This window comes from Amphiprion ocellaris, chromosome 18 (assembly GCF_022539595.1).
Source record: "Amphiprion ocellaris isolate individual 3 ecotype Okinawa chromosome 18, ASM2253959v1, whole genome shotgun sequence".
In the NCBI taxonomy this organism is placed as follows: Eukaryota; Metazoa; Chordata; class Actinopteri; family Pomacentridae; genus Amphiprion; species Amphiprion ocellaris.
The window spans coordinates 3,211,860-3,228,451 of NC_072783.1; the positions used below are offsets into that span (position 1 = coordinate 3,211,860).

Here is a 16,592-nt window from a genome sequence, read left to right on the forward strand (position 1 = left end):
GTAAACTTACACTTTCTCTCTTGGTGGTGATGATTGTTGCTTCATCCCTCCACCAGCCGAGGAGCCTCGTCGTCTTCATCACACCTTTTTAAACAATAGGACCTCTTGGAGGCACCAACAACTGCACAAAGGCCTTTGTTGTTGATGGTAGCTGTGGGAACAGTAGCTCCGAGGTGTGAAACACAGAGTGTGACAAATGGAGAGGCAGTAAAAGAAACAGAGAAACGCTTTATTGCATTTTAAATGAAGGTTAATGCTGTTGTCCACAATGAATAGCAAAAGCTTTATTAGGGGGTCGGCCCTGCAGCGAAACAGCCAAACCAGAAGTTGTAGAAGCCGGATTCGTTAATGGAGAGCTAGTTGGGCTGGAGGTGAGATTAAATGTGACGTCTCTGAAGTGGAGGCTGGAGCATCGGTTGGGGTTAAAAATGGGGGAAAGTTGGCTCGCCTTCATGCCAACTTACTCACAAGTTCTCTTTGTTCTGTCAACTTGGATTTTCAACATGCACGTTGTCTCCCACTGCTACCATAAGGACGCCACAATCTGTCGCTGCTGGCAGCCGGCTGCAGATCACCATCCCGGTTTGAGTGACTTTTTTTAACACAATAGTTCTGTTGTCTGCTGCATTATTGGCATGGAAAGTCGTTCTGCATGAAACAGGCAGCGACAATTGGAGGGAATTCAGCTCGACTGAGTTTAGTATCCATAGAAGGATTGAAACATGGAATAATAAAGAAATTTTTGTGATAAGAGTTTTGTGTTTGGTACATGAATGATGTTAGTGAACTTCAGAGTTTGACAGATGAGGTACTAAATGTCCCTTACTTTTAAGTTTTTTGCATTTATTAGGCCGTTTGCATCAACATCACAGCGATTCCTGAAGTAAAATCTGATCAAATTTAGCTAATTACGCTGTAAAAAGTGTATTTGAGCTACACTTACAGTCACATACTGAATCTGCTTTGGTATCTTACCTTAAATTTTATTTTCTCCCTTTCAGCTGGTTTCTAATTTCAGTAAAAGTGCAAAAAAAAAATCTAGGTTATTGGTCCTTTAGCATTGCACATCTGCCTCCATGATGTCCACATTTCTTCAAAATTTTTAGCTGCAACTCATCTCAAAATTGTGTTGTACATTTTACATTTGGGTAAAGCAAATATTTAAGTTGGAAAATTGAAAACTTCATGTTGGCTTTTCTTAAAATTAAGTTGCAGCAATACATATTCATTTGAGAGGAGTTAAATCAGGGGTGTCAAACTCATTTTAGTTCTGGGGCCAAATGGGGGCCAGTTCTTCAGCCCAATTTGATCTCAAGTGGGCCGCACCAGTAAAATCAGAACATAATAACTGAGAAATAACCACAACACCATTTTTTTCTTTTGTTTTAGTGCAAAAAAGTACATTCTAAAATGTTCACATTTAATGAGCTATCTCTTCAGTTTGTCATTTACACATTACAACTTCCAGATCACAGAGTGTCTACAAAAAGGCACCAAACGTTTAGTCACAGCTATCTGGAACTGAACAATATAGTGTTTTACTTTATGATCAAAACGACAAAAGTCACAAAAAAGGCAAAAAACAACAAAAACAAGACAAAATATTACAAAAACAAGAGAGAAAGTGACAAAAAGATGAACAAATGACACAAGCGAGACAAAAAACCCACAAAATGACAAAAAAGACAAAACGACAAAAACACGAGACAAATGACAAAAGTCAGACTAAAAACAACAAAAACGATAAAATATGACAAAAATGAGACACAAAATGAAAAAAACGAGGCACAAAATGACAAAAGAACAATGAGCAATCTAGTATTTTACTTTATGATCAAAACAACTTGTCATGGTCTAGAAATTATTTTAAATTTAAAGTCTTACAAGTCGTCCTACAGGCCGGATTGGACCATTTGGCGGGGCACTTTTGGCCCGCGAGCTGCATGTTTGACACCCCCGAATTAAATGATTTATCTACTTAAAAACGTGGCATTGGAATGACTTGTTTACTAAATTTAGGTGAACTAGAAATTCATTTATGTTCTGTTTCCAGTGCAGATCTTCTATGACTCAACTGAACCTGTGTATATCCTGGATTCCTGCGTGAATCCTGAATGTCGACTCGTCGCATTCAGTACCAGATAAACTGTAACCAGGTCTTATCTATGCTGAGTGAAAGAGCAGGACAGGAAGTGTCGGATAATTTCCTGTTTACCCTCCTGTCAGGATGAGCTCACGTTCCCTCCGACACCATGTTTTCAGCTACACACCTCAGATATCCCTCAGAGAATGATCTGCATGGGGAGCTTTAAGGCGAAATTCAGATCCTAAAGGCAGCAGTGCGACAGAGCATAGTGCTGACATCTCCCTGGAGATTTGAGAAAGCAAATCATCTCTTTGTCAGTCATTATCTGCAGTTCCACACGCATGATTTAACGCACATTTTTAGTAAAAATGAGACCTGAGTGTGAAAAAATGACTGCAAAAAATCGAAAACTTTGCACTTGACTGAGACAAAAATGTTGGTGTTAGGATAAAATCAATGTGACAAGAAGCGGGCTGCAAGAAGAAAAGTAGCTCCAGTTACAGAAGTTAAAAAGCTACAGTATGGTTGGAGATGATGAATATTTTTACTGCATCAAACTTGCATTTACAAAAACCCCAAACAATATTAACCTCTGCCTGATTGAAGGTGTTCATGTAGAAATTAGGGCTGCCTCAATTGTTTAGTTTGATAGTTGATTAATTGGTTTGAGTAACTTTTTTAAGAATAAAAAGGTCTAAATTCTTTGATTCCAGCCTTTTAGATGTGAATGTTTTCTGTTTTCTTTCCTCCTCTATGACAGTAAACTGAATATTGTTGGGTTGTGAACAAAAAATGACATTTAGGGAGATCACGATTGATATTTTTTACTATTTTCTGCCATTTTATACACCAAACTAATCGATTAATTACTAAAATAATCCACAGATTTTTCAACATTTATAATAATAATCAGTTGCGGTCCTGTTTGTCAGACAAAATAAGCAATTCAAGGACATTTCTGATGCTGTTTCGTCATTTTACCCAGTTTTCTGACATTATATAGACCAAACAATTAACTGACAAAGACAACAATCAACAGGTTCATTAATGGTGAAAATAATCAGTAGTTGCAGACCTGATAGAGATGATCAAATTTATTTTTGTTTTAAAAATGAACTATTACCCACTGCAGATGTTAGCTGTATCTTGTCATCAATAAGCGTAGGTGGAGTTATGTGACTTGTGTGTCTCTCTTCTTGTTTTTCTTGTGAACTGGAGTGGTAAAACTTGAGATAAGCACAAATCTTTCTGAAAATGTTGATGTTTATGTTTTGAATTAACTACATTTTGAAAATCCCCTGCATTATAGAAAACAACAACCTCCAGGCTGCACCCAACCACAGTGAAAATGTGAAGTTTTTTGAATGTTTGAATAGTGCAATAAAGTAGACATGTAATCTTTTTCCCCCACTGAATTGGCCTTTGTAAACCTCGTGTCGTCCTGCGGGTCAAAATTGACCCCTTTTAAAGTTTGAAAATGTGGGGAAAAAATATTTTCACAGTGAAACTTCTGATGTCGACATTTTCAACATTTTTGGGAAATCTTTGAACATTTTTGGTGAAAAAAAAAGAAATGTTAAAAATGTTTCTTTAAGAACATTCATAAAAAAATCTACCAAAATCCAGCAAATTTCACTGGATTTTGGTTGATTTTTATATTAGAAATTTTACTGATATATATGTAATCACTTTAGATATTTTTAGGATTTTTTGTAAGATTTTTTACTCATTTTTTGAAAATATTTACAAGAATTTTCTTGCCAAATTTGGGGGATTTAAAAAAAAAAAAAACTTTGAAGGGGAAATTTTAAGGAATTATTGGAATTTTCTTCCTGAATGTTTTGCAAATTTTCAGAAGTTTGTGGAGTTTCTGAGAAGTTTCTGAATTTTTGGATTTTTTTCAGACAAGGAAACAATATTTTTTGGTGCCCATAAATGAGGATAACAGGAGGGTTAAAGGCAAAATGAGGGAGGAAAAAGTTGGCAATTAAAAAGAAAGGGGAGGCTGGGTAAAAATAAATATGCTTCTATCAGCACACAATTTCAGACAGTCTTTCCTGGAAGACATTCATGGTGTTGCATGGAAATAGTTGTGCCAAGAATGACAGTTTACCAGTCATTGCTTAAAGTAGGTGTGATTTTTGGATGTTGGATGCAGAAATGGTGGCACACAGCCGCCCAATCAGGAATGAGAGAGGTATGAGCAAGTTTTCAACGAGCCGTTCTAACAAAGCAAACCGGAGCCTTTAACTCTTTGTGGTGTGAGCATCACAGACACTAGAATATTGTCTGTGTGTCATGCGTCATCTGAGGATATGAATAAGCTAACAGTGGCTGCTTTCTTTCATTCACAGGTATGAGGAATAGGGAGCTGCTGGAGGTGTCCCATGGGCATGTTTGTCCTCTGGCCGATCAGACGCTGTGTCTCTGCTCTGCACACAGACACTCTGGGAGGCAGAAGAAAGACTGTCTAAAAATAAACTGACACCCACCACCAGCAGAAAGCCAAAACCGACTCTCAGAAAAGAGGCGAAAAAAAGGACAAAGAAGAACCTCTCTTTCACCCTGCCCGACTCCTTCCCTGCTCCACTTCTGCTTCTCTGTCCTCATTAGTGAGGAGGTCATGTCCCAGTCTGGAAAAGTCCTTCATCTGTATGTGGAAGTGAGGTCTGCCCCAGATCAGAATGCAGGAAAAGGGCCGTTTGGGGAGAGTGAAGGAGGGATTGCTCAGGGGCATTCGGTTCAGGACAGTCCTGCGGAGCTCCTCTCTCAGCTAGCGAACCAGACCACCTGCCAGACGGTCAGCAAGGCCTCTACAGCTCACCGCCTGGTTCAGGACTGCACACACAGCCAGTCTCCATCTAAAAACACTGTTAGCTTCCAGCTCCAGCAAGCCGGCAGCTCACCGACAGTCGCCAAGCGTTGGAGTTCGCCCATCCACACTTCACCAACTTTGGGAAAGGTTCCTCACGCTCCTCCCATCGGCCAGAGCGATGGGAAGCGATCTGTGGTCACCTTCAGTTACGTTGAAAAGTCGAACGTGAAGACTTTGGACAGTCCACGAAACTCTGTGTGCGAGAGACGAACCAGAGAGGAACGATCGACCCCTTCCCACGTCAGAAAACGCTTCAGCGACCCAGTTTGGTTTGGGAGTCCTGATTCATCGTGCAGCTCCAGTCCCAAGCTGACATTCCAATCTCCGGGAAGTCACCAGCAGACGTTCTCCCCCGGCTTTCGCCAGCCTCACCTGGACCCTATCGGCAGGGCAGCTACCCAGAGGGCTGTGGAGGAGTTCGGCTCCCCATTACTGAGGATTAAACTGGCCCATGCCCTCGAGCACACCTCATCCTCACGCTACAACCAACAGCCACGCTGTCAGTCGTGGGCCGGGTCTCCTGTTCAGCGGCAGAACATCAGCGTAAACCCCAAAGACCACCTCGCTGACAGGAGCCAGGCTATTTGTGGGCTGCCTCGGAGCCCGGCGTCCGACCAGCTGTCTTTCCAGTCCAGGCCCCGTTCGAGACCCGTGTCCTGTGCCGAGCCCCAAAGCCCCCTTCACTGGTCGGGAGAGGACAGAACTATGGCAGGAAGTCCAGCCTCCAAAAGACACAGGGCCTGCAACAGGAGCGCTTCACCACAAGGAGCGATCCTACAACTTGGCAATAACGGAGTCGAGGGTTTGAACCAGTTAAGCGACAGCAAATCTTCGTCTCCAGCTCACAGCCCTGAAGTCGCCCGCAGGCTGGCGGAGGAGGCCACCAAAGTATCGTCGATTTTCACCGAGGCCAGGAGGTCCTCATTGCACAACGCTTTAGGCGAGCTCACAAGCAGTTCAAACTCTGGAGAATCAGCTCCAAATGCACAACAGTTTAAGCAAACGCTTAAGATGAACATCCCTTTAAACGACCAGCCCACGCCAGCAACTGAAAACACAGACTCTCACCAGCCTGAAAACTCTGTCTTGCAGTCACATGAGACAAACTCCCATATTAACAATGACACACAGCAGGAGGACTGCATTCAGAAAGCCCAGCATCAGAGCTCCGTTTTATCAGCAGCTCAGAGTTCTCCAGCTCTTCCCTCACGTGTCCTTCGTCCTTCTCATCCTCCCACTGAGTTCAGTTCTCCCATCAGGGACCCCAGGCTTTTCCAGACTGAGCTCCGAGCACCGGATACCCCGACCCTGCACCGCCGACAGCCACCACAGTACACCGGAGACTCCTGGTCCCCGACTCTGGACCGAAGAGGAGACCTGAGCTGCTTTGAGAAAGGGGACTGCACTGAGCTTGCTCGCAGGCTCTTTATTAATCAGAGTGTTGAGGAGGCACCGGTCAGCTGGACTTCCAGACAACAGTGGGGGGACCTCACGGAGAACAACCCGGGGCAAAACCCTCAGCCTGAATCCAACAATGACCAAACTCCTGATCATCAACACAGGCAGCGCCGCCGGCCGCTCAGCCCCACGGCTCAGCAGAAAAGGGCCGAGCAGAGGAGGAGGGAGATCCTTCTTCTGGGTCCTGTGGCGCTCGACTCTGCAGAGGAGGATGAGGGTTGTGATGAGGAAGGACAGGGCAATGAGGTGGAGGGATACGGTGCACCACAGAGGGTGGAAGAACCTGCAGAGGTGGAGCAGAATGGAGTGATGGGAGGTTCGTCCTCGCGGAGCTCCAGCGGGGTGACGGGGAGTTTGGGTGACAGAGACTGTGTTTCCCCAGAGTCCAGTCAGTCCAGTCACCAGAGCAACGAGACCGGAGCTGCCACCTCAGGAATACAGGTAGGTGCTGGCTGGTTTTTATACAGGGAAATGCATTATTTTACCATATGCTGTAACTGTAGAGTTAACCCTTGTGTCGTCCTGTGGGTCAAAATTGACCTGTTTTAAAGTTTGAAAATGTGGGGGAAAAAAAAAAATTCACAGTGAAACTTCTGATGTCCATTTTCAACATTTTTGGGAAATATTTTAACATTTTTTGGTGGAAAAAAAGAAATGGTTAAAATGTTTAAGAACATTCACAAAAAAATCAACCAAAATCCAGCAAATGTCGCTTGATTTTGGTAGATTTTTTGTGAATGCTCTTAAAGAAAATATTAGAAGTTTTACTGATATATATGTAATCATTTTAGATATTTTTACTCATTTTTTGAAAATATTTACAAGAATTTTCTTGCCAAATTTGGGGGATTTTTTTTTTTTGAATAAAACTTTTAAGGGAAACTTTTAAGGAATTATTGGAACAGTTTTTGCAAATTTTCAGAAATTTGCAGAATTTTTTTGCTGAATTTTTTAATTTTTTCAGACAAGAAAACAATATTTTTGGTGCCCGTTAATGAGGACAACAGGAGGGTTAAAAGAATAGTTTGATGTTTCAGCAATCATTAACTTCCTTGCTGAGAAGCAATAAGATGAGATGATAAAATTATCAGGTCCTTGCAATAAACATTAGAGCCCAACTGATAATAGATTTTTCGGGCTAATACCAATTTTTAGTGAGTAAAAAATTAGATAACGATACTTAAGTCGATATCGGGATATATGTGTATAGCTGTGTATACATACTCTGCTACATGTGCTGCAGATAGCGCTGAAAGTATTGTAAACAATCCCTGTGCTGACCCAATGACGTGATGACACCATTTCTAAATTATCCCAAGCATCTTTTTCTGTATCATGTTGTTAAAATTAAATATTTTCAGTGTGCATTTCAGACAACATACCGTACATGCCAATAATGATACAAACAGTCAATAATATCAGCCAACTGATATATCGATCGGCCTCTTGTGAATATGAAGCTGTAGTCAGGACACTGTTAGCTTAGTTTAGCATAAACACTGAACCTGAGCGAAGCAGCTAAATCCCCTCTCTCTCAAAGAAAACAACTGTCTGCCAGAAATGTTTTAAGGGTTTTGCTTGTGTTGAGATAAAACTAATAAGACACAACAACTAAATTAGTATGCTGTAAACATGCTGGGATGAGTATTTTTGAAAAAAGCCAGGCTAGCTGTATCTTATTGTCTCTAATCTTGATCCTAAGCCAAAGTTAACGACATTGTCTCCTGACCATAGCTTCATATTTACAAACATACAATGTTCAAAAATGCTTACTTTAAATTAAATTACACTGAAACATATCCAAACTAAAGGTATGAAACAACTAATACTAAGATAGAACAATTACATTAGCTTAACTTAAGGTCTGGTAGCAGGCTAAACAGCTCGCCTAGCTTTCCATTTCAAATTTTTTTCTGTGTATTGGTTAAACAAACAATATACAACATGTTGGCTAAGCTTTAAAAATGTTGGTTGATACACTTTTAACTTAGGAGAAATCCAGGCTAGCTGCTTCCCCCTCCCTTCGGTCTTTATGCTAGGCTAAGTTAGCCTCATCTCCTGGTAGTAGCTTCATGATACTGACATTTCCATTAAATCTGCTGCTCCCATTGTTTACTGAATACTGTCAATTTATTATATTTAGAAATGTTTTGAGTTTATGCTGACTTCTAAATGAAATTTAAAAAAGAAACTGATAAATAATTCTGCATATCTGTATCCTTAGTACTCAGCTAAAACCTGGAGATGATTAGTGTAGCATAAGGTAAATACCAGAGGCAGTGCTATACCTCTAACCTGGCAGTTACATTAGATTTTTTTTCTATATATTAAATCAGCAAAAGAGATAAAACATTCCAACTTCTGAGCTTCTTGCATCTTGGTTGATGCATTTTTATCTTAGGACAAAGCCAGGCTAGCTGCCTCCACAAACTAAGCTAGCTAAACGGCTAGCTTGGTATGTACCTTAGATTTGTTTTAATGTATTAGTTCAATTAAACAGATGCAAGTCTCTTTCAGCTAGTGAGATTCATACATGTTGGTAGATGTATTTTTATTTTAGGAGACTTGCCTCCAGTCTTTACGCTAAACAAAGCTAATTGCAGCACATTCATATAGCTTCTCTCCTCTAACTCCCTGCATCAAGGTGATTATTTCCCTGAAATGTCAGACTATTCCTTTACTGCTGCACTGCAGAGTTATGATCTCCTTTGTCTCTGCATGTGTGTTGCAGACGGACAGCGGCTGTGCAGCTCCAGTTCCTTCGCTGCACTGTCAGAGGATCGCAAGAGCAAAGTGGGAGTTTTTATTCGGGACTCCTGCTGAGGAGGCAGCTGGCAGGGGGGAGAAAAGTGAGAGCAACGTCCATCTACACTGCATCTGGTTTCTGCACGTTGTCTTTCATGTTATTCCTTTTCTTTCAAGATCATTTCACACAGATGAAAAGTCTGTCAAGTAGCAGCGCTGCTCATCACTGAATGTCATTTATGGCAGCGTGGTGAGAGTTAACCCTCATATCGTCCTGCGGGTCAGATTGACCTGTTTTAATGTTTGAAAATGTACAAAAAAATATATTTTCACAGTGACACTTCTGATGTCCACATTTTCAATATTTTTGGGAGATTTTTGAACATTTTTTGGTGGAAAAAATATGTAAAAAAAGAATCTTCTTAAAGAAAACAAAATAAGTTTTTTTTATATATATATAAATATATATATATATATATATATATATATATATATATATATATATATATTTGTAATCACTAGATATTTTTAGGACTTTTTTTGGAAGATTTTTCTAATTTTTTGAAAATATTTGCAAGAATTTTCTTGCCAAATTTTAAAATGAAACTTCTAAGGAACTACTGGAATTTCCTTCATGAAGGTTTTGCAAATTTTCAGAAATGTGGGGATTTTTTTGCTGAATTTTTTGTATTTTTCAGACAAGGAAACAATATTTTTTGGTGCCCGTAAATGAAGACAACAGGAGGGTTAATATGTCATTCTGTGCCTTTGATAAAGCTGGTTATCATTTCAAAATGTTCTATACCAAGGCAAATATAATATCTCTAGTTTCGCTACCAACTTTGAGGAATTTATGGACATATTTCTTTGTCAAAGTTTTGTTCAATTAATACAAGAACACAAACTTAATGTTAAAAATGTTCAACATAAACATTGAAAACACCAACAACAAAATAATCCTACTAACAAGTGTTGTGCATGTATATAATATGAATCGGCAAACTCAGTTCTTGAGGATTGCTATGCAAAAAGCTAAATATAAGAAAAAACTTCTTTTTTCTTTTTAATTCTTTATTTAGACAGCAAAATACAATCCCTTGGTCTTTTGCAGCAACAGTGTGGTTGTCTGTTAAACCCAAGGAAACATATTTTTTAATCTAAACAGCATCAACATGCAGGTCAGCAGTTACCTGAAAGTCTGCAAGAATTTTACAAATATCGAAGATGTATTTATTCGTCTAAACCAGGAGTTCTCAAACATTTCAGCCCTTCGACCTCCAAAATAAAAGTGCTGGAAATAATACTATTCCTAGAAATGGTTGACTCTTTAAACACGAGGAAGAGGAGAACACAAGAGAACACAACGGCCTAACAGTAATAATGCAATTTTATAGTAATTTAATATAGGCTAGTAACTGGACCCATCAGTCAAAAATAATCTTAATTCATAGACTGTAGTCCTGAGTGCACATTTAGTGGGTTATGAGCTGCAGATTCACAGGATTTTTTAAATATCTTCAGAAACAAATATGTCTTGATTGAATTGTGGCTTTTCTTAGTCAATTTTGAAAGCACTGGGCTAAACAATAACATGATTAGTTTGTGTTTTTAGGCCATTACAAGAGAGCAACAGGACTTTCAACGTTATTTTAGGACTCATTGCATCAAAATTTCCTGGTGAGGTTTTAGGAAAATATCACATTTTAGGTTAAAATACAACCCTTTAACAACATGTTTGAAGATTGTCCTCCATTTTCATTTCCATTGTTGAAGAGGAGTGACAGTAAAGCAGTAAAAGAAAAGGTATTTGAGGTATGGAGAGATAGAAAAAATACAGTTCACTCAAGACTTAATTGATAATGCAAGGTAGCTGTATGGAAAAGCTATTTTTTGTGATATAGGGCTGAAATCTGAGAGCAGCACTGGGTCACAAGCTGCTTCTCCACCATCACACTCTGTAGTTTATTTAGTCTCAGTCCCACATACACTGTCCTGCTGCCCCAAATACTCACTAGAGCACCAAATGAGTGTTAATCCACTCAAAATAGTCCTCAATAAATGAAACATTTCCACCTGCAGACTATAGTTCCCAGAAGACAAAACTCTGCATTAGTCCATTAAATATTTAGATGTTTTGTAGGAACCAAATCAACCAAATCAACCAAAAAAAAAAAAATCAACCAAAATAAAAAAAAAATCAACCAAAATCCAGCGAAATTCGCTGGATTTTGGTTGATTTTTTTGTGAATGTTCTTAAAGAAATACTTTTTTTAAAAAAAATTTTTCCACCAAAAAATGTTCAAAGATTTCCCGGAAATGTTGAAAATGTGGACATCAGAAGTTTCACTGTGAAAATGTATTTTTTTCCCCACATTTTCAAACTTTAAACCGGGTCAATTTGACCCGCAGGACGACACGAGGGTTAATAGGGTTGGGACCATCAGTTGTGCTGTGCAGAAGTCAGGTTGGTCCACAGTTGGCAGCCCTATTAGACAACTATTAGAATACATATTAAGGCAAGAACCAATCAGCTAGCCAAAGAGAAACGACAGTCCATCATTACTTTAAGAACTGAAGGTCAGTCAGTCGGGAAAACTTTGAATGTATCCCCAAGTGCAGTCGCAAAAACCACGAGGATCATCAGAATTTTCAGCCACATGCTCACATTATTGAGGTAAAATTTTATGTTGTCCCTCTGCAGATTCTCTGGAAGCCTCCACAGCGCCTCCTAGTGGTAACTCCAGCGAGTCTCCCACCCCGACTCCCCCGTCCTCCCTGCCGCTGCTGTCGGCCAACCACGAGGTGCAGCACGTGGAGGTGGAGCTGGTGACTCCTCCCCCGGCCGTCATCGGGACGTCCCCCAAAACCGGCATCATTCGCCGGACGCTGAAGTATTCGGAGACGGACCTGGACGCCGTCCCGCTGCGCTGCTACCGAGAGACGGACATCGACGAGGTGCTGCTGGCCGAGCAGGACGACGCAGACTCAGCGTTCGGGAGCAACCGGAGCGTCCAGGGAACCTCCGGGACCGGCAGCAGCCCTCTGGGGGGGCTGGCTTACGGGAGGACGGATGGGGAGGAGGTGGGGGATAGAGGAGAGGGAAGGGGGGAGGCTGAAGATGATGAAGAGGAAGAAGAGGAAGAAGAGGAGGAAATGGTGAGCTGGGCCAGCGTGAGGATGCAAGGAGACAGCAGGAAGCAGCAGTATGCAGCCGAGGAGGAACCGGAGGTGTTCGGACACCTTCTGAAGAGGTGAAACACAAACCAGAATATTTTCCTCCTTTGGCCCACATTTTGATCTGAAACTGGATCTCACTCATAACCTATTTCTCAAGTCAGTCATAAACAGGCCTTGCTTTAATTAGTCACTTACAGTAGAGTCATTTTACCAAAATCACAGTTGGAGTGTCTTTTTACTCCGTTAAGGAATGCTGCGGAGTTATGTGACGATCGGCGTACGTGAATCTGTCTGTCTGTCTGTCTGTCTGTCTGACTGTTAGCAACATTACTGAAAAACAGAGTAACAGATTTGGATGAAATTTTCAGGGAAGGTCAGAAATGACACAAGGACCAAGTGATTAGATTTTGGCAGTGATGCGGCTCATAGTCTGGATCCACGGATTTGTTAAACATTAATGTATCATTGCCAGATGGCGGCATGGCAACGCTGTAACCATGACGACAAGTGAACACTACATCAGATGCCTGCTGACGATCACATGATTGCAAATTGATCGCCACGGACTTATTGGAACTTATCCGTCAAAAATGATCCAAGGAACAACTGATTAAATTGTGGGGGTGTTTCTGAGTCCCATCAATTCCCGCCGCCTGCTACATATTTAGATCACGTGATTTGATATCCGTACATGATGTACACATGCAGAACACACACCTTAAATCAACAAAAACCTAAACAGAAAAACAACAAAAAGATTGAAACTGATAAAATAAGATGAAAAAAGAGCTAAGAGATAAAAAATGACAAAAAACGAGACAAAAAAATTGACAAAAAATTTTAAATGAAAACCACAAAAATGTTGGAAATGTCAAAATAAGATAAAAAAAACAGCAAAAAGACATTAAATTGAAAAAAAATTGACGTAAAAACAACAAAAAGGTTGAAAATGATAGAAAATGAGATGAAAAACAACAAAAAGACATGGTGCTGCTGACGATCACATGATTGTGATCCTACTACAAATCCACCGCTGAAGACTTACCGGGACTTTTCCGTCAGAAATGATCCAAGGAATAACTGATTAAATTGTGGAGGTGTTTCTGAGTCCCATCAATTCCCGCCGCCTGCTACATATTTAGATCACGTGATTTGATATCCGTACATAACGTACACATGCAGAACACACACTTGTGCTAAGCGAAAGTCATTTTATTGTGGGTACATCTATATTAAATGGACACATTTCATGGTGCCGTGATTTCTGATCATCAATAACTAATACACAGATGCTGTATTTTTGACATATGGGGGAATGAGCAGCCTTGGAGGAGGACTATGCTCTCTGAGTGCTCTTCTTGTTCCAGATGTTTTCCTCAGCTGTGTTGTTGTTGCAGTGTTACTGAGTCCTCCCTCTCTGTCCAGACCCATGGAGACGTTTTTCGACAACCACCACCCGGCCCTGAAGTCCCCCATCCTGGTGTCTGGGCCCCGCCTGGCCGCCGAGGACACCTTCAGCCGCCACTTTGAGAGCATCATGGAGTCGCACCGAGCCAAAGGGACGTCCTACAACAGCCTGGACTCCGAGGAGCTGCTGACCTCCAGCACTCAGACCGTCCTGACCTTCGACCTGCCCACGCTGACCCCGGCCATCCACGGCCCGGTGTGTCAGAGCGCCCGGCAGATCGTCCAGCTCAGCTTCGCGCCGCTGGCTCACGACGAGAGGCCCAGTCTGTCTGATTCTATCTTCACGGTGACGGGAGACTCCGACGCCACCAGAGCTCCGTCCAGCGAGAGGCTGAGCAGCGGTTCGGACGATACGCCACCCAGAGGACAGGAGTGTTCACAGCTGGGCAGCAGCTGGTACAGCAACCCCACGTTCTCCTTACCCAGGTGAGTGACCAAAACACCATTTACATTACAACGGTTTTAGGATGAAATGCAGATATTTTGATGCGTTTCAGCCTCCTGTTTACACCGAAACGGTGTTTTATGCCCAATTAGTATTAGCTAGGGATCTCTGGTAATTTGTGAATTACCCCCCCATGTCTGTGTTTCTTGCAGTACGTTCACACGGGGTAAGTGAAGTCTGTGTTTTACTCAAATTTACTGACATTACAGCCTGGATATGATGTCAAATCTGTGCACGTTGCAACATCCGCTGTTGTCACGTCCATGTGCAAAATGGCTGCCACATGCAAAAAAAACAGACAGTGGTCACGCTAAGAAACATGAAATTTAATTGCTGTGTGGGGTGAGCCGGAGTATCAGAGGCTGTTTGATGACATGATACAGAATCAGATCGTCTGGGAGGACGTTCACAGAGAACGATAAAGGACTTCAGAGAGTGGGTGAAAATTAAAGAAAGGTTGGACGACCTAAAAAAGAAGGTACCGCGACAGCTTAAAAATAACAAGAAGACCGGTTCTGAATGCATTAAGTGTCCCTATTTTGATGAGCTCGACCAAAGAGGTAGAAAAAAGCGCGCAATAAAAAAAAAAAAAAAAAAAACTAAAATACCCTCCAGTCACTAAGATGCAGATTTGCACAGGACTAGAAACATACTTGATCAGTAACTAATGATATCAGCATTGGTTTAACCCTCATGTCGTCCCACGGGTCAAAATTGACCCGTTTTAAAGTTTGAAAATGTAGGAAAAAAAAAAAAAATTCAAAGTGAAACTTCTGATGTCCACATTTTCAACATTTTTTGGTGGAAAAAAGAAATGTTGAAAATGCTTCTTCAGAACATTCACAAAAAATCTACCAAAATCCAGTGAAATTTGCTGGATTTTGGTAGATTTTTATGTGAATGTTCTTAAAGAAACTATTAGAAGTTTTACTGATATGTATGTAATCACTTTTGATATTTTTACTCATTTTTTGAAAGATTTTTAGTAATTTTTTGAATATATTTACAAGAATTTTCTTGCCAAATTTGGGAGATTTTTTTTTTTAAATAAAACTTTTAAGGGAAACTTTTAAGGAATTATTGAAATTTTCTTCCTGAAGGTTTTGCAAATTTTCAGAAATCTGGGGAATTTTTTTGCTGAATTTCTGGATTTTTTTCAGACAAGGAAACAATATTTTTGGTGCCCGTAAATGAGGACAACAGGAGCGTTAAATATGCCGTTGCTCCTGCCTCTCAGTGAGGTCAGGAAGCATATGGTTTTCACCAGCCAATCAGCGAAGATCACTCTACGTTACATCACACTACAGCATGACATTGGACCAATCAGCAGAGGCCTTGAACGTATCAAACTTTCTCTTTTCTCCGAAGTTGCAAAAAGACGGACTTGTGGCTCAGTCCTCTTCCATATTTGCTGTTGAAACGTCAAAACTAACCACGGTTAGTTGACCAACCTCACACATTTTAAAGTTGAGTAGCTGTGCTAAGTGATGATATATACAGTTCTTGGAATGTGTTTTTTAACAAGCAAGGAACCATATATGGTAACTTCATTGACCTAGGATTTCAATATGAAAATTACAAATTTTGAAAAAAAGGTCACAAAAGTAAAAAAGTATTTCAGTACTGGACAGACTTGTCTTGTAAATTAGTCCTGGCAAATGAGAACCCTGCGAGTTTATTCTTGAATCAAGCAGCAAAAACACTCACATGATGTGTTTGAATTCATTTGTTCACTTCACATCGCAGCTCTTGTGCAATTTTGATGCTGAAATAATAAATCCTGCAGCTCCAGTTGGACTCTGTGCTGCACGCTCAATCTAAGCCATGACATGTAATCAAAAAGACGTTTTAACCCGTCTTTGTCAGATCAATAATCATGCACCGTGAGACGTTCACAGGCCTGAAGTAAACATCTACTGTTCATTAGAAAGTAAAGGAGGATTGACAGCTGGAGGTTCTGTGTCATGTATGTGGTTGGTTTCTTTCTTTGTTCTTCTCTGAAATAAAGCAACAGGAGTTAAGTGTTTTTTAAAGTTATATGTATTAACCCTCCTGTTGTCCTCATTTACGGGCACCAAAAATATTGTTTCCTTGTTTGAAAAAAATACAAAAATTCTGCAAAAAAAATTCCCCAAATTTCTGAAAAATTTCAAAACCTTCAGGAAGAAAATTCCAATAATTCCTTAAGTTTCCCTTATAAGTTTTATTTTAAAAAATCCTCCAAATTTGGCAAGAAAATTCTTGTGAATATTTTCAAAAAATGAGTAAAAATCTTCCAAAAAAATCCAAAAAATATCTAAAATGATTACATACATGTCAAACTTCTAATATTTTCTTTA

At 40.5% G+C, this 16,592-nt stretch overlaps 1 protein-coding gene across 4 annotated transcripts in view; it reads left to right on the top strand.

Annotated features, from left to right (window-relative positions):
- Positions 1-16,592, top strand: part of LOC111572927 (PH and SEC7 domain-containing protein 1-like) — a 131,211-nt gene that overhangs the window by 33,947 nt on the left and 80,672 nt on the right. For all 4 annotated transcript variants that reach the window (XM_055004477.1, XM_055004476.1, XM_055004479.1 and 1 more), the window contains exons 2-5: positions 4,441-6,860; positions 9,151-9,268; positions 11,866-12,415; positions 13,767-14,234. In XM_055004477.1, the coding sequence (XP_054860452.1) occupies positions 4,710-6,860; positions 9,151-9,268; positions 11,866-12,415; positions 13,767-14,234 (3,287 nt within the window). In that variant the 5' untranslated portion in view covers positions 4,441-4,709. The remainder of the gene's footprint in view (positions 1-4,440; positions 6,861-9,150; positions 9,269-11,865; positions 12,416-13,766; positions 14,235-16,592) is intronic.